At 45.3% G+C, this 19011-nt stretch overlaps 1 protein-coding gene across 1 annotated transcript in view; it reads right to left on the reverse strand.

Annotated features, from left to right (window-relative positions):
* Positions 1–19011, reverse strand: part of LOC119658982 (cadherin-87A) — a 582773-nt gene that overhangs the window by 99497 nt on the left and 464265 nt on the right. Inside the window, exon 6 of the mRNA XM_038066864.1 lies at positions 16442–16647. Coding sequence (XP_037922792.1) covers positions 16442–16647 — 206 coding nt within the window. The remainder of the gene's footprint in view (positions 1–16441; positions 16648–19011) is intronic.

A 19011-nucleotide genomic window follows, 5' to 3' on the forward strand; every position in this document is an offset into this window, starting at 1 on the left:
AAGACAATAAATCGATTTTAATAATGTTAAGTCTTACAGAAAACCTTAAAAATGAGACGCATGGCCTGGATAGTATTCCGAACAACTAAGAGGAGCATATCCTATATAATGGAGAGATAGCAGCAGATACTCACTCGAACACGGAGATCATTGACCAAACCTCTATCGATCATACACATGACGTGTTTTTGAATTAATAAAAGGGAGCAGATACCACCTTGTAACCACTTCGATCACGCTGCTCCCAGGGCAGAAGTGAGGCAGCGTCTGATGAGTTGCCTCTGCCCTCGACGAAACTGCAAGTCTTACGTCGAACGTGTTTCATTTCAATGTCAGAGCTTTGCTGTTTAAAGGCTGGTAAGGGCAAACAGCTAGATAGAAATAGGTGTTTAAATGGAATTTGACCTTACCTACATTACCCCTAAAAAGGCGAAGAAAGGTAAACGAAGAAAAGATCGCTCGTCGGCGAAAATGATTACAAAGCCTATTGCGTTTACTTAAGAGGAAGAGGACCACAGGAGGTAGTTCAGGATCAAAAGGTGGACCTATATAGGAGAGTTAATCAATTTTGAGATTTCATCTAATGCAATGACCCAGTTGGTTAACTGTCAGCCTCTCAATCTCATCATCATCATCATCATCAACGGCGCAACAACCGGTATCCGGTCTAGGCCTGCCTTAATAAGGAACTCCAGACATCCCGGTTTTGCGCCGAGGTCCACCAATTCGATATCCCTAAAAGCTGTCTGGCGTCCTGGCCCACGCCATCGCTCCATCTTAGGCAGGGTCTGCCTCGTCTTCTTTTCCTTCTTTTCCTACCATAGATATTGCCCTTATAGACTTTCCGGGTGGGATCATCTTCATCCATACGGATTAAGTGACCCGCCCACCGTAACCTATTGAGCCGGATTTTATCCACAACCGGACGGTCATGGTATCGCTCATAGATTTCGTCATTGTGTAGGCTACGGGCCTCTCAATCTCGTTGCCCCGAATCCGATTCCCGGTTCTTTATACATGTTCATATTTGTTTTTCTGTTGTTCTGTTGCTATTAACTTATCATGATCTGATGAAAATAGTACCAGAATACAGTCACATGGAAAATCAAATAGGGAAAAATTACAATACGAAAAAAGGAGTGTGTGAACAAAGGAATAGGAGATATTCAGAACCCGACCGCAAAGGCATAGGTTGAGGAGAGATCAATGCATGCATTGAAAAGTAAGGAAGAAAATAAAAAGAGCTGCTCAGCCAAAATTCTAGAGAACATACCCTTGATCTGGCGGAACTAGCCTTTACACAGTTTGGAGCGAAAATATGTAGTTAAATTGTCTGAGTTTATCAAGGCATAAACAGATGGTGAGAGCCATTAGGATGCTCTACAATAGTTTGCAGGAGAATGAAGAAGTCCCAATAAAAAATCGAACTCTGCTGCCCCGACGGTGTCACTGGCGACAAAAACGGTATTTCACTCCACTGCCACCGATATATAAAACAAGTCGGGAACCCGGAAGCTGGACGCTTCAGGTGTGAACGATTTTGTGTATTTCTTTTATAAAGACATTTTGAGTGTCTTTGTCTTTGTCCGACTAGTACCTAGCAATATAATATATGCACATAGTATATAAGAATATCCATTTTCGCGTGATACTGACATTCAAAATCTTGAATTTGCACAGAAGCGTCAACTTGGACTTATTATAACTTTGTTAGTAATAGTGCAATTTCCACCGTGGTCCCAGAATGAACTTAATGGGGACTGTGCAGCCAATTACAAAAAATTATTACGGAGGGTATTTCGGAGCCTAGGCACCATATAGTGGCAGCCTCTTGATTTTCTTCAGATTTTTCGGTTGAATAGTTTCTGAGAATCATCATCATCATCAACGGCGCAACAACCGGTACCCGGTCTAGGTCTGCCTTAATATGGAATTCCAGACATCCCGGTTTTGCGCCGAGGTCCACAAATTCGATATCCCTAAAAGCTGTCTGGCATCCTGACCTACGCCATCGTTCCATCTCAGGCAGGGTCTGCCTCGTCTTCTTTTTCTACCATAGATATTGCCCTTATAGACTTTCCGGGTGGGATCATCCTCATACATACGGATTAAGTGAGCCCACCGTAACCTATTGAGCCAGATTTTATCCACAACCTAACGGTCATGGTATCGCTCTTAGATTTCATCGTTATGTAGGCTATGGAATCGTCCATCCTCATGTAGGCGGCCAAAAATTCTTCGGAGGATTCTTCTCTCGAACGCCGCCAAGAGTTCGCAATTTCTCTTGCTAAGAACCCAAGTTTCCAAGGAATACATGAGGACTGGCAAGATCATAGTCTTGTACAGTAAGAGCTTTGACCCTATGGTGAGACGTTTCGAGCGGAACAGTTTTTGTAAGCTGAAATAGGCTATGTTGGCTGACAACAACCGTGCGCGGATTTCAACATCATAGCTGTTGTCGGTTGTGATGTTCAACCCTAGATAGGAGAAATTATCAACGCCGTTTGACCAGTGCGATTTGATGTTGTTGGTTGATTGGTTTTCGGTGCTGACGTTGCCATCATATATTTTGTTTTGCCTTCATTGATGTGCAGCCCAAGATCTCGCGCCGCCTGCTCAATCTGGATGAAGGCAGTTTGTACGTCTCGGGTCGTTCTTCCCATGATGTCGATATCGTCAGCGTAGGCTAGTAGTTGGGTGGATTTAAAGAGGATCGTACCTCTTGCATTTACCTCAACATCATGGATCACTTTCTCGAGGGCCAGGTTAAAGAGGACGCATAATAGGGCATCCCCTTGTCGTAGACCGTTGTTGATGTCGAATGTCTTGCTTTTACCTGACCTTGCACATTGGTCAGGGTCAGCCATATGCACATATTATATGAGAATGTCCACTTCCGCGTGATACTGACATTAAAAATTTTTAATTTGCATAGAAGCGTCAACTTTCACTTATTATAACTTTGTTAGGAATAGTGCAATTTCCACCGTGGACCCAGAATGAACTTAATGGAGGTTTTGGAGCCAATTACGAAAAATAATGATAATATACTATTATTAACTTTATTTGAATAGATATCGGTATAGAGGGTATTTCGGAACCTCCTTCCGATTTTTCTGTTGTCCATTAAAAAATGATCACCTCCACCTTTCCAACAAATGTCAAAACTAAGACCGCCTTCTCAAATGACTAAACAAGACCTTTTATTTGATACCTCACATGCCTATATTTGATGAAAAAAAAAATTGCACCCTCCTTTTGCGTATATGTGGGTTCCCCCTAGATTCAACGTAGAATCATGTTAATGATTGTATGCGTGAGCGTTCACAGTTCCCAATTTTCCACCAAATTTGCTATGAATTGCTCATTAAGGAGATGCTTTAATTGGCTCATCTTAGGATGCTTCCTGAAATTTGCTTAAATGTCATTAACCGTTGCTCTAACTGGAATGAGAAAATGTAGTTAATCCAAAGAAACATTTTAAAACCCTAGTCGTAAAGGATGTGTCACAGATTCGAGAGCATAGTAGTGACACGGGCATGCATCCGGCAAAGCATAAACTTCACTATCCGTTAATAAGCTAGTGGCGAAATCCGCAAACGGTAATTGAAACGTGAGGTTACCCCGATTGATGAAGTAGAGAGATAAATGCAAGGGAGAGTAGGATATGACCCTGACCATGGTACTGCCCAACGAAAGTGATGCAAATATCTATCGAAAAAGTGGGCATGATCCATTCACTGTCAATACTGGACTGGGAGCCCAAAATGTCTTTGCAGGTCAGCGAAGACTAAAGTCCATAGCGGCCACTAGACAATTCACTCTGAACTCATTCACTTTTTGTTCGTTAGATTGTTCAACACTTGCATGTCTCATGGGATATTTAGTAAACTTGTAGGCGTGCAATTTTCCGATACATAGGAATCCCTCGTAATGGTTTTACTAAGATTTCTATCTCCGGGAAGAAAGCAAAAGGGCAGTAAATCGATTTCATTTTATGAAACCACTTGACCCAATCGACTGAAAATATCCGCAATAGTTGCCGGAAATACACTGATTTGAATGGACCGTGTGGTTATGAGATCCTTTATTTCTTTCAAATATAAGGGAGGCCAAATTGTCTGTCTCTCTAAACTCTATATATGCATAAGAAGTGGGAGAGGATAATATACGTGCTTTTATTTAAATCATTTAATGAAAATCCCCGGGATCGTCTTCCACAATTTGTATCTTTAATTCCGCTCGAAAAGATATATTGTTTGAGCTATTTCTAGTGTACGTTTCGGTGCTATAGCTTCCAGGCAATATATGTAATTAAAGATTCAAAATTTCTACCCTTAAATCGTTTTAATATTTTAATTTAATGCCTCGAAAGCATTACTGCAATTATACTCATGGTAATCCATTTATTAAATTTCTTTGTGAATATTTACCACCAATGGATTATCGATTCATACGGGCTCCTATAGAAATAGTACAATGCTATTATGGTAATTAATGGGAATTATATATATATGTTTGCATAGTAATACTCTCTCTAGGACGTATCCGATATTATTATATCCAAGAGCGAATAACAAATTTTCAGTTTGATTGGTTAGTGCAGCTTGCGAAGATGTAAAACGTTTTGAATTACTAAGATCTTCAATTTCCAAGAAAAGAAAGTTCAAGAATATTACTATTAAATAGGTCTCACTTCAATAGGCTTGGAATCTCTAACTAGTGTTCATTTACATCTCAAAAGTTATAAGGCGTCATTTAGCACCCGATGTAGTTGATGACTTTTCCGGGCAGAATAGAGCACTTGAGTTTTTGAAAAGGCATGATAATACCTTTAAGGTTTAGAAGGCGTAATCCGCCCGAGGCTCACTGAGAGCAGAAACCCTGACCAGCAGCAGCAATAACCTTTCATGTAGCTTGTATCAAAAATAGTTCACCTGTTCGAGTTTATTAAGGACAAGCACAGCGTGCACCAAGCTATTAAAAATATGGTGAGAGTCATTTAGTTCCGCTATAATAGGTCGTAGGAAAAAGAAAGTGAACCCAAGAAAAAGCCGAAGGTGTCCTTCCTGATAATGTAACAGGCGACCCAAGTGAAACTAAACCGTAGTGCCATCGACCTGCCACCAGACAAAAGAGTACGCGAAAAGACTGGTAATCCCCTAGGGAATCAGCAGGTACCTAAGAGGTACAAAGCCACACTAACAGTTCCGACAGCAACAACAAAAAATACGGAATGGAAAAAACCCAAGTAGGAACGTCGGCGATAGAAGCGACGAAATTGAAAGGGAACGGGAATGAAGAATGGACCAAGGTCGTTTACAAAAAGCTGAAGAAGAAAGTTTCGAATCTGCCCAGAGGCAACTGTAATCTCCAGCAAGGGCAGTCTGTCCTACGCGGAAATACTAAACAAGTCAGAATACCAGAAGCTGGACCCTTTGGGTTTTCCCATTCGCATATACCTTCAATTCAAAATATTCCTTGATATACATACATATGTAATTCCAAGCTCCAACTTTGCCGTTCATATGAGTTCACTTTATATAATGATGACGTCATACACGTCTCGAAATAAATACAAGTGAAACATACAATTTTGACTTTCTACAACTTTGTTAATAGTTGGATTTTTTGGGGCACACTTTTCGAGCCCTCACTCCCCTATGTTTTACCTAATATCAAAAAATTTCATCAATTTAGGAAAATACCAATCAAGTTCTTTCATTTGATGGTGCCGATATGACCATATTCTGTGAAAAGAAAAATTTACACCCCCCTTTCACGTAGATGAACAGCTTGCTCTTACACTCAGCGCAAAATGATGCCACTTGCTATATGTAAAGACATTAACAAACCACACCTTCCTCCCTAATTTCATGACAATTGGTCCACCTGTTTCCAAGTAACACAGACAGACGGACAAACAGATATCGAATCGATTCTAATAAGGTTTTGTTTTACACAAAAACTTAAAAAAATCAAAGCTAATCCTGACCTTAAGGTTCTAGGCGGAAATGTCAACAAGAACCGAACGACCCAAAAAGGGGATCTCATGTTTGAGCTGAAAAAAGTCAGCTTGGGAAAAACCAATGGTTTTCGTAACTAAGCCAAGAGCTCACAATAAGAGCCCAAAATATGAGATCTATCAAAGATCAAAATCGCTCCATTTATATATAATCGCAAACACGATATAAGTGCGAATTATATTGAAAAGAAATCAGCCCTAGGAGGGGCCACGCTCCCGGGGCAGAGGTGATGCAGCGTCTGATAAGTTGCCTCTGCTCTGGACGGAATCTTCAGTCAAGATTTTTAATAAAAGGAAGAGGAGTCCATGGACCACAAGAGAGTAAGTAAGTTGCTTCCCAAGTGGTCCGCACCGTCATCAACTGAATGCGGACTCAGGACTCCCAGCATCCTCAACAAATGAGATTCATATTCAGGGCAAGGATCTTGACAGAATTCCACTCCCTCTCGTCGGGTCTTCACCAAAGAGATGCTTGAACACTTCGCGCGCATACTAGTAGAGATTCCAAATCCAAATGGGGGAAGGAAAGGAGGGACGAGATAACCGGCGCATGACCTGAAGTGATAAATGCCCGGAACTTAGGAAGGCGTTGACTGCAATGAGAAAAAATTAAGTTTATCCATATAAACTCCAATCATTCCAGGGTCGCTCAGGATTTACTTGAGCAGCTCATGTACTAATTTAATATGAAAATTGCTATCATAAGTGAACCATACAGAAACCGTCACCGGGGTGTATGGGTCACAAATTCGACTGTGGAGTGGTAACGAGGACTTACAGTCACCAACCTATCCCTTCCACCATGACTCAGTTGGTCAGTGGAATTATTCATGTTAGATAATCTTGTTTACGACGCAAAAGAACGAAGTCTGAAGGTGGTTGTCGGTGATTTTCATGCGTGGGCTATTGAATGGGAAAGCAGGGAGAATAACGCAAAGGATCGAAGTCGATCACCAGGCAATTATCTTAGACACATTGAGTTGGTCTATGAAAGTATTGAATGAGCAGGTGGAAGTGGGCCTAGACCAACTCACTAACGCTGGTGGTCTCGTGAATAAAGCTCTTCATATCATATAATGCATTACCAAAGCATGTAACGCCTAGGAAAGTTATTTATTTATTCAATTAGTGACAATGCACAGAAAGTAAACTCCGAGTTACATGTGGTTCTCAGAGGGAGGAGTAACCTTAACTTAGACTTAAAACTGAGGAAGAAGTATGCAAGCTGTAGGCCGTTGTAGGCTCGGGATCGGGGAGTGAAAGTAGAGAGTCGAGCCCCGTGAAGGGGACTTCAAAAATGTCCATCCTGCGTGTACAACAAGAGGCAATGAGAACAATAATATTGAAGTTGGCCGAGCAATCCATCAGGCAATTGCTGACTTTGAAAAGGGTACATATATCAAGGTTGCTGTAGGCAAGGAGCCGTGATGGATAGTACACACAGGAAAAGTTCTTTTTAAAAAAGGGGGTCCGCGTGAATTTACTTTGTACAGTTTCAAGAGCGTGACAGAACCTAAGATAAAACCAGACATTTTGGAAGCTCGATTGATGATGTCAATCAATTGGGAACTGAAACGAAGTTTGTCATCGAAGATTACACTCAGCTTTTGAAAGGTCAATAGTGAAAGGGGTTGTCCGCCAAGAGGGTACGGAAAGAATGTTGGGGAGGGTATAAGTGAATAGCACATGCAATGGCATTGCTGACTTAGTTGAGTTCCTCAATGGTAATCTTGAACTCAATCTCGAATTTGGCCCCAGTTTTTTTTTTTTGGAGTAGGGTAGGTGAATGCGTTTACGCACAGAGTGTTGGACTCCCGCAAAAGCACGCTGGCGGACTACCAACTAAACACCTCCCTGTCATCAGAGAACTAGCCTGGAACCGTTTGACACATTACTTCGGGCTAGCCCTCCCGCTCTCCCGGCTTTGGGAGCCTTCAAGTCAGGGAATTCCTTTCACCAACGGGAGGGGAGGGGAGGAAGGGAGTTGTTAGTTAAGGGAACCCCTTACCGTCCGATCCCTCTGCCGGTCGAGTTCAATCTTCTTCGTAGTAAGAAGAGCCCGAACATAATGCGCAATACGATTCCAGCTGCCAGCGCTCTTCAGCATCTCTCTGACAATGTTGTCTGGAGAGAGCTCCCCTGTGTCTGCATAAAGCTGCTGGCGGAGGCCATCCCACCTCTCGCAAGAGAAAAAGGTGTGTTCAGCGTCATCCGGCACTCTATTGCAGAACACACAATCAGGAGATCGCGCCTTCCCAACCCTGTGCAGGTAAGACTGAAAACCTCCATGCCCACTTAGAAGTTGGGTAAGGAAGTAATCAATCTCACCGTGCTTTCTGTTCAACCATGAGTCTAATTTGTCGATGAGCCGCGCAGTCCACTTGCCCCTTGGCTCATTTTGCCAAGAAACTTGCCACTCGTTAAGGGTGCGTTGACGTTCTTCACGGGCAACCACTTCTCTTAAGTTTTCGCCCTTACGGCGATAGATAGCTTTGCGCTCCTTGGCAAGGAGGGCAACGGGGATCATCCCCGCAATCACCATCACAGCCGGTTCGGAGACAGTGCGATAAGCAGACGCCACTCGCAAAGCTCCCCGCCTCTGCACTTGAGCTAGGCGTTTACGATGCACCTCCTTGTCAAGGGCATCAGCCCATACCTCCGCACCATAGAGAAGGACGGACTGCGTTGCTCCCATGAGGAGACGTCTCCTAGTTGATACAGGGCCGCCCACATTCGCCATTAGCCGACTCAAGGCCGCGACTCCTGCTGCAGCCCTGTCCGCGGCTGCTTTGATTTGCTCGAAGAAGCTCATCTTTGAGTCGAGCATTAAACCAAGGTATTTAACCGCTGGTTTTGACTCTATAATCAACTCGCCCATCGATATGGGACGCAAGGTCGGGATTCTCCTTCTGGTCAGGATGACTACTTCAGTTTTCTCCAGCGCAAGGTTGAAACCGTGAGCAGTCATCCATCCGCTTACCCGTCGCATCAATATGCCAAGTCTGCTTTGCGCCTGTTCAACAGTGCGTCCGGCAACAAGTGCCGCAACGTCGTCTGCATAACCGACCAGGCGCGACTCTTCAGGCATATCGAGTCTCAGCAGACTATCGTAGGAAGCGTTCCAGAGGTCCGGCCCTAGGATGGATCCCTGCGCTACTCCCGACGTGATTTCCATCCTCCTCTGGCCCTCTAGCGTCTCATAGAACAGGGAGCGGTCTTTCAGATAATCCCTCAATATCCGCAAGAGATAACTTGGCACGTGAAAGGAGTTCTCTAGTGTGCCCAGCATATCTGTCCATCTTACGGAATTGAAGGCATTTCTGACGTCAAGCGTTATGAGGAGCACTATCCGTCGAGATCGGCGGCTGTGCGCCCCGGCTCGATTAAACGCATCTACGACCTCCATAACAGCATCCACTGTAGATTTCCCTGTTCTAAACCCGAACTGCCTTGCGGATAAGTCCCCGGCAGCACGGATCGCTTCAGCGAGTCTACCCCTGATGAGCTTCTCGAGCACTTTTCCGGCCGTGTCAAGCATACACAGCGGTCGGTATGCAGACGGGAGCTCCGGATCTCCTTTACCCTTACTGATCAACGCGAGTCTGGCCACTTTCCAGCAAGAAGGAAAAATGCCCTCCTTCAAGCACGCGTTGAACGCTTCGAGCAGCAATTCTGGCCGTTGGCGGAACACCAGTTTGTAAACTTCCGCCGGGATGCCATCAGGACCTGGTGCCTTCCTGTTTTTCATAGTGAGAACCGCTTCTTCGAGTTCTCCCATTGTGAAAAGGGGGCAATCCACGAGGCTTTCCGCGCTGTTTACATCAACCCGTACAGGGTGTCTGGGGAACAATGCCCGCACAATGCGGTCCATCTGGTCGGTGCTCAGTATGCAGGGCTTCCGCAGAGCCCCGATTTTCCGAGTGACAAGCTTATAGCCAAGTCCCCACGGGTCCTCATTCACCTTATTAACAAGATTCTGCCAGCCGCGAGCTTTGCTTTTATTTATAGCGCTGCGGAGTCTCCTTTTTGCTGATCTATATTGTGCCTTTATGGCACATGCCTCCTCGTTGGCGTACAAACGTTGTGCCAAACGGCTTAGATAGCTCATAAGCTCCGCCTATGACACTCCTTCCGTAGGTCGGCAATTTCCGCCGTCCACCAGTACATAGAAGGCTTGTCGCGCCTGGGGCCCCTCCGGGGCATGGAAGCCTCACACGCCGTCGTTATCAGATTCATCACTGAATTTACGACGGTGTCAGCTGCGACACCACCACCCCCCGGAGTGCCCCCCAGTGCGGCCCTACCTGCTCCAAGAGCTTCGACGAACCTTCCGATGTTCACCTTCGCGACATTCCACACGCAGGGGGAACGTTGTGTTGGTGCTCGCCGGCAAGTAGCGTCAAACACTTCGAACGCAATGTACTGATGATCACTTGCCGAGAAGTCTTCTAGGACTCGCCACCCGTCCACCGATGATGCCAGAGATTCCGACGCAAAAGTGATGTCGGGAATGCTTCCTTCACAACCTGAGCGTCGAAACGTTGGCGTGGATCCGGTGTTTAAAATTACGAGCCCGGTTCTCGCCGCCATTTCCAGAATCCGTTTCCCTCTGGAGTCTGATTGAGGCATGCCCCATTCAAGAGCCCTGGCATTAAAATCACCGCCAACCAGGATTCGTCCCTCCGTGCTCGAAACGGCGTCCTCCAGAGCATCAAGCCGGCGTTGAAAGTCCGGAATCGACTCATTCGGCGTCAGGTAAACGCTAAAAAACGTTATCCCTAAACACCGGATCCAGACAAATCCGTCCCCCCGGCCTTCGGCAAGAACACGAAGTCGAGCGTCGTCCCGAACCCAGATGGCAGCGGTGCCCGATAAGTCCAGATACCATGAGGACGGGTCCTTGTTTCGGTATTGCTCGCTAATGAGCACTAGATCAGCATTTACTTCCGCAGCGAACTGTGCTAGCAACTGGTGAACGGTTGCACTCCGGTGCATGTTAATTTGCAAAATGCGGATCATGGCGTTCGCACCCTAGCCCTCTCCAATTCCGCCCTGAAGATCGGACACCGTCCCGAGCCCGCAGTGTGTGCGACGCTTTCGCCAGATGCACCACGATCCCTGCAGAGAACACAACTCTCGCTTTCCTTGCAAGTCTTCGCTTGATGACCCGCTTGGCCGCATCTCCGGCATGCTGTCCTCCTGTCCGGACCCTTGCAAGCTGCTGACGTGTGTCCATAGTCCAGACACCTGTAGCACTTGGTGGGGACTATCCGCATTCGTACCCTGCATACTACCCATCCGATTTTGATTCTCCCGCTGTTAAGGAGTTTCCTCGCATATTGCTCGGGGACATCCACCACGGCAAGTTTTTGGCCTCGAGCATTTACAGAGGTAATAGCTACCCGGGCATTGGTTACCTCTGGACATTCACGCTTTAGCGCCTCCTCTACTTCGACCTTTTCTGTGAGGCAGTCAAGATCCCGTATTTCCAGAGAGCACATGGGTTCTAGGCTGGAAACAAGGGCCTTCTCCCCCAATAGCCCCTTGACCGCTTCGCAGAACGTGCTCTTGTTGGTCGTCTTTGGGCCCAGTTCGACGAGAACTCCACCACTCCTCGTTTTTCGTATCGAAGACACCTCTGCTCCGTTCTCCTCGGGTTTCATCCTGTAGCGGATTTCACTAAGGACTTCCGCAAATGTCTTGCCTTCCGTCGGCTTAATGAGCAGAGCCGACGGTCTAGTCCTTCTTCGTGTCCTCGTTTTTTCCGCTACTGGCTTTGGGTTGGCAGCCTCCTTGTTTTTGGACAGACGTGTCTCTGGCGCCGGAGTCCGTTGTTTCTTTTTATCCTTTTTCGCCTTTTTTTTTTGGGCCTTGGAGACTACTTCGATAAAGTCTCCTTCAGGCACGTCGTCCTCTTTCCGCTTTTTCCCCTGTTCACTTTGCAGAGGACTATCTGCGGTCCGTTTAACGCAAGCAGCATTCTCAGCGGGGAGTGCGACTATTTCTGCTCTACAATCGTCTTCCGCTGCTCTCCACGTGCGTCTATAAAAGGAAACGCGGTCCAGTAGTTCCTCCAGTTCCATCAGCCCGTTTTTGACGCCTTTACTGACGTTTCTCTCAAGGAACGTTGCCGACCGCATACGCTTCACCACTGCTGCGCACTTTCGGATGAGCCTTTCCTCTTCGGCTCTAGCGAGGACGGTCGAATGCATTTCCACTCGATTTGTGCCCAAATCCATCTGCTCAGGACTAGCGTTTCTCATTAAGCTTACTTCCAGGACAGGGGCACTGCAAGGTAGTGGAGTTGCCATGCCCGCACGGTCAGTCGCACCACTTGATGAGGCTTCCTCTTTATTTGGGCGCCCCGGTGTCTCATCGGGTATATCAGCCCTCGTTGCCTCTTTCACTGGTCGCTGCGGTGAACGACGCATCTTTGTGCTCCGCCCAAACGCACCCAGCTCTTCCTCCTTGTCTGTTGTTTCGTCGTTTTTTTTTATAATTTTCAGAATATTCTCCATGAAAAAGTGGCCCCAGTGGGAGTAAACAGGGAGCCCGATCAACCATTAGTGCCGTAAAGTTGGTTACTGGCTTAGCCGAGAACACGATTCAGGGAGTGTGGTGGTTCACATTGCCTCTCGGTATACTGTAGTGTACTATCACGGTTTTGAATCAAGTGCTCTAACACACTTCAAGGCCCTAATCCAATATGGATTGTTGCACCTACGATTATTATTATCAAAATTGGTAATCATATCAAACCTGAGTCTAGACTCAAATTCTCCACTTACGCAGGTGGGAATCAATGTAATTGGGACTCAGTCCTTAACGGACGAGCCGAAGCAGGCCTCTCCTCTCAGCATTCTTGATTCCAGGTTCCAATCGGCGCCACTTGCTGCGTCAAGGTTGAGGGGAGAGGATCGTTTGGGGCACCGGTTGCTAAGGGAAAACCGAACCGGCAGCGGTCTCGGACGATCCTAACTCTTCGACACAAAATGCAGCAAAGAGGGTGCGGCCGGCAACGGCTAGGCCTTAATTTGCAGCCAAGGCTATCTAAGCCGATGGATGGGTCTTGTATGGCGATTCTCCTCCATCCGGTCCGATACTGAGCAGTGCGAACAGGTTAGACGGAAACTCCTCCTAGCTGTCGGGGCTGGCTCCGCGCAAGGCATTAAGCTTTGCTTTGAGCCGCTAGGTGTGTACCGTAAAATGTTACGGTTAAACTTTGCCGACGAAGATACGAACGAGTGGCTCAGGCAGTACTGCTCCTCCCTCAATGTGTGGGAAAGTGCGTGACTAACTCTGAAAATGATCTCTGAGCTACCATCATTAAATGTTAGAAAAGTGCTTCCTCTGGCTTCCAGAAGAAGAGCGGAATGGTGCTGGGGCTCTGGAACAACTCGGTGTGCAGAATAACCTCAACACTTCCCAAAACGGGAAAAAGAGCCGATAGGCCGGGGACTTTTCTCAGAATCGGCGTTCCCAAACCCGATGTTAAAAAGGTTCGGCAAAAATCGGGCTGCTCTACTACGGGCTAGGGACCGTCACGTTACAAGTGTCGGCTCCTAAAACCATTGAAGGGGTCGTACCGCCCTGGCCATCTTCATCTGAAACGTAGACGAGGTGCCATATTTCCCAAATAAATTCGCAGCATTGTGAAGCGGTGGCTGCACTTATCAGTCGTCGGATTAATAGCTGCAAGATATTTATATACCTCATACAAGAACCGTGGGTTGTTGGTGGGGTCAGGGGCCTAAACTTCCAACATGCTGACCTGCTGTATGCCAATGGAGGTGATCGACCCCGACTAATTTAGTTAACGACCTATGTGATGACGAGACCACATCGGCTTAACTAACCATAAAGAGTCAACAGAGAGATAAAGAGATATTATGATGCTCTGAATATTCCCCCTATGACGCAGAAGACGTTCCCAGTGGAACATTCATCAGAGCTACCCAATATGCCAAAAGTAGAGGCATGGGGGTAATAGCAGGATGGAACTGATTTGCAGATCCTTAATTTGGGTAATGAACCCACCTTCTTCAACGTGGTCAGGCGAGAGGTCATTAACATCACGGTGGCAACCTTTGATATCGCGGCTTTGGTCGGAGAATGGAAAGTATCAAATAATATCAGAGTCTCGCAACCCAGGCGCATTGATTTCGTAATGGGCATGGATTCACCTCCACCGACTCCATTTCCAAATGCGCGTAAAACAGATTGCTGGAATTGAAAAGACAACCCAGATGATCACAACTAACATGAGAGAAAGCTGTCCACTCAAGATGCCAAAGAAGGGTAAAACACCATGGTGGAACTCGGATTTGGCAAAACAGAGGAGAACGACAAGGATTTTGGGGGGGGGGGGGCATTAACTCGTGCCATAGATACAAGTCTGCAGGTCATGATGGCATCATTCCTGCGCTAGTAATAGAGGAAATGGACGCCCGGAGTCGACATATTCGGAATATATATCGCGCATGCCTAGCACACGCTTATATTTCAATTAACTGGCTTGATGTGAAGGTGTTATTCATTCCTAAGCCAGGGAAACCCACCTACATAGACGACAAACTCTTCCGACCGATCAGTATAACGTCTTTTCTACTAAAAGGACTAGAAACACTAATAGATCGGTTCATAAGGGATGCACATTTCTAAGTGGCCACTTCACCATAAGCAACACGCTTACCAGAAAGGCAAATCCACGGAGACAGCACTCAATGAACTCACGGCAAACTTTTAAAAGGCGATGTTCGAAAAAGAATACGCCTTAGACATATTCATGGACATCGAAGGTGGCTTTAGTTATGCCTCATTCGCGGCAAGACAGTATGGAGGACAAAAAATAATTAGCGGCAAGTTTTCGGACACAGTATGTGACCGCTTGAATGCAACTCTGCATGAAATCCACAGTTGGAGCGTCCGCAATGGACTTACGGTGATCGCTAGAAAGATTGGACTAATTATGTTCACTAGGAACGTCAGGTGGGGCAACTATACGCTATCCACCTTAGCAGGGGCGGCAATCAAGCTGGCACAAACAGTGAAGTATTTAGGAGTACATTTCGACTCCAAGTTGACGTGGAAGTACCATATCCAGGAAGAATATCAGAAATCCTGCAGATTGCTCTGGTGCTGTAGGAATGCCCAAACGGATGCACTAGATGCATACATCCATAATAAAACTCATTTTGATGTATGCAAGCATCGTCTGGTGACCGAGACTGAACTTTGCTAACAGCAGGAAACTGCCAACGCAAATTCAGAGGTTTGATTGACTAAGTATTACTGGAGCCATGAGTACTACGCCGACTGCGGTATTTGAAGCTATCCTAAATCTACTCCCCATTCATTTGAAGGTGAAACGGAAAGCAGCCAATGACGCATATAGACTCGATCACACGGTCATGCGTCTATCTGGACATTCCCTGTCAAACGTCCGGTAGCTCTGATGCCGACCGATCGTATGATTTCCAGATTCGTCTTTGAAAAGACATACACCATCTTAATCACCGAAAGAGAAGATTGGTTGAACAATGGCCATGAGTCTTTTCAGATTACGGACTTAATAATCTTCACCGACGGATCAGTCATGGAGGGCGGATCAGGCGCAGAGGTGTTCTCGGGGAATCCGCTTATGGAACTGGCCCGACCCCTCGGAAAAATGACGACCATATTCCAGGCGGTGATATATGCCATTTCATTGGCAGCTAACCATATGAAAAATATTGGGGTAGTGGTTTCGGCTATGTGAAGCCAATGTGAGGAGGAGGAGGGGACGCCCCTGCACTTTTTATGCAGCTGCCCGACCTCTTCAGATCTCAGACGAAGACACCTTGGCAGGGTTTTCTTCAATGAAGAATCTGCCCACTATTTGCTTTTGGAGAATGTTCTCAGATTCGCTAAAGCCTGCGAACGCGGTAGGCGGGAAGCCATTAAATAGGCGATTTACAGGGATATTAGAATGGACCTAACAATGGCCTGAGTGTTCAGAGCTGCGGCTCTCCCCAGTAAACTAACTAAACTATCCGCAGCTGGCGATTCTATAGTTCTCATATAAGGACTGCAGTTTCCTTCACAATATAATCTGGCTGTGCGATGTGGTACCTCCAAATATTCGGCGGGATGCAATTTTAACCAGCCAAGGAACCCCTTACTTTCTCACCCTTTTTATCTAAAAGAACCTCGTATCAAAATTGTAAATCCATCTAAAAACGTTTTCCCGCACAGTAGAACAAAGATAATTAATTTCAGCAAGTTACTATGGACTTTTCCCCAATCGAATAGCATTTCATTATTAATGCTCACCCCAAACTTACTTTGTCGTCCTTCCATCCATTTACTTACCCTCATCAAATTAATATATGTAAATAATACTTCATCCATTAAATTATTCAACACCCACTTCCTTACCTCTCGGTCCAATGCTTTAATTATAGTCACTTCGCCCGTCTTTGGGTCCACTTTAAAGTTATCGGTGCCAACTAATCCAAATGATACTTCACTATCTTCAGGATCGTATCCTTCCAGGGTGTAGACGACCGTGCCAACAGGAGTCGCCTCTGACAGAGCCAAATTATTCATAACTTGGGTGAACACAGGTGCCAAGTTAGACTGACCTGGAAAATAAAAGAAAAGCAGATTTATTGGGAGGAATGAATAAAATTTCTGCAATTTGAGCATTTTTCATTCTTTTCAAGTTCTCCATTTCATTTTTTGCGTCTTCCGTCCCGTCGCCTCCGTCATTGGAAGGGCTAAGTTATGAAATATTGATGTAAGGAATTTTGTCTTCCAATTTACGTGAGTCAGTCCATGAGTCCATGAAGTGGGTACTCCTGCATAATATTCGGGGGAAATTGTTTAGGTATTCTATTGTTCTTTGCAGTGAGAAAAAAACAATATGGGGCACTTATTCCAGGACGAGAAAAATGTGCTTCTGGTGCATATTTTGGGATCGGGGATGGTTGGCAGGATTTCATACTAAAGCCACTACGCTGCCGAAGAATATTTCAATTTAGTTGAGAGTATAGGAAATATTTTTTGAATTATCTTCGTGTTCAACCGCAAAGGATTGAAACGATGTACGCTTGGGGAGAGTAATTTATTCTATCTTTCCGGCGGAAATTGGCATAGGGAAGGGTCTCAAGAAATTACTTAGTAACAGAGACTGTCCTTAGAATGTTTTACAAAATACTACGTTTACTCAACGGAAAGTTGAAAACTCCACTGATATATGCACATGTGTGGTTGTTTGTACGAAAGCAGGCAAATATAGACAGTTGGTCGATTGTAAGAGTGCTATAAATCTGTGAGTCAGTAAATATGTAGTTTTCTCGCTAGAGAAATGTTAATCTCGTGTCAGATAGGGAGGGATTTTTTTGCGAATAGGTCAGAAACTGTCTGAGAATGGTGTATTTAAGCATGGTTAAGGGAAAGGTAGAAATCCTCTACTCGTATGCTGATAGTTTTACCGTCAGTGCAGTGCAGTAATTTTTGCACCAACAAAGACTATCTTTCACTTCACATCTTGCCTCAAAAGTTATCTTGTAGGGTCAGCTGCCGGCAAATAAACTGATTGTACAAGTATCCTTGGGTATAGTATTTACTGTTCCCTCCTTATGTAGTATATGACATCTACACGGTCAGACTGTTCTTCAGTTTCACTATTAACTCGCTTGATGCTCTGCAAGTGCTAGGCTCAAAACAGCTCCCAGGGTAAGTCACGTAACACAGTGCCAAAAGTATGAGCGCATAGTGTAAAATGATATGATTGATTAAACCGCGATGCTGAGGTGATCCCCTAGAGATTAAACAAGCTTTGTACGAGGTATTAGTCAAACTCTTTTTAGGGTTTTGTGTGAAACAAGACAAAATCGAATTAATGTCTGACTTTCCGTCTGTCTGCCTTTTCATCGCGTCACACCTGATTTACACGGAAACGTTTGAGCCTTTTGCGAAATTTGGTGGGAACATGCGGTTTATGAGTCCCTTTACATACAATGAGTGGCATCATTTTGCTTTAGAATCAAGGGGCAGGGGGTACATTTTTTTTCTGACAGAATATGTTCATGTATGATATCAAACAAAAGGGCTCAGTTAGCACTTTTTGAAAATGGCCTTAATTATCATGAGAGTATTAAACGAATGCCCCAACAATTGCCAGAACTTCGAGTGCGTCGTTTAAAATTGCATGATTGTACACGGGTGCGTGAAATCATTCACGCAAGGAATGTCTCAAGCTGGCTGGCTTGCGAGTTATCGCAGTTTGACAAAGTCCTGGAGATCCGTACAGTCAAGCCGCCCGTAAGACTCTCCTAAAGCGGATGACCATTTTGTTCCCAGTCCAACTACTCAAGCTTTTCGCGAATTATTGAAGTACTTGCTTCAGCTCCTATCAACGAGCTGCGTCAATTCGCTGCAACCACGCGTAACATTCTGACCACAGACCAAATTAGTACTTCTATACGCAGAAACACGGAACTTACAAACATGGCGCTTCGAATGGAAATTTGCAGTTGTCTACTCACCCGCAACAGAACCGATCCCTTTTTGCACAGAATAGTAATATGTGATACCCCACGTGACCATATTCTGTGAATAAAATGCTCACATCCCTTTCGCAAAAATGGAGAGCTCTCCTAAATTGAACAGTATATAGCGCTGCATGCTATATATGAAGGGATTCACAGACCACACGTATGTAACCAAATTTCGTGAGGGGGGGGGGCTTATGACAGACAGACAGGTTTTGTTTTATACACAACACCTTAAAAAACCGCCAGTTAGTTAACAGAGGTTACCTCCGATAAAATTTTGGTGAAACTCGAACTGAAAACCGACTCCTCATCACGCAATCCTTTATTTTTCTATGATTTTTCAGTACTGGAGCGCTGCAACCGATGATGTCGGTTTTGCAAAGCTTTATCTAGCACGCAGGCAAATTCTGTTTTTTGGTATCCATTACCGCCATCTGAGTACTTTGA

The sequence above is a fragment of the Hermetia illucens genome, chromosome 6, assembly GCF_905115235.1.
Source record: "Hermetia illucens chromosome 6, iHerIll2.2.curated.20191125, whole genome shotgun sequence".
Taxonomy (NCBI): domain Eukaryota; kingdom Metazoa; phylum Arthropoda; class Insecta; order Diptera; family Stratiomyidae; genus Hermetia; species Hermetia illucens.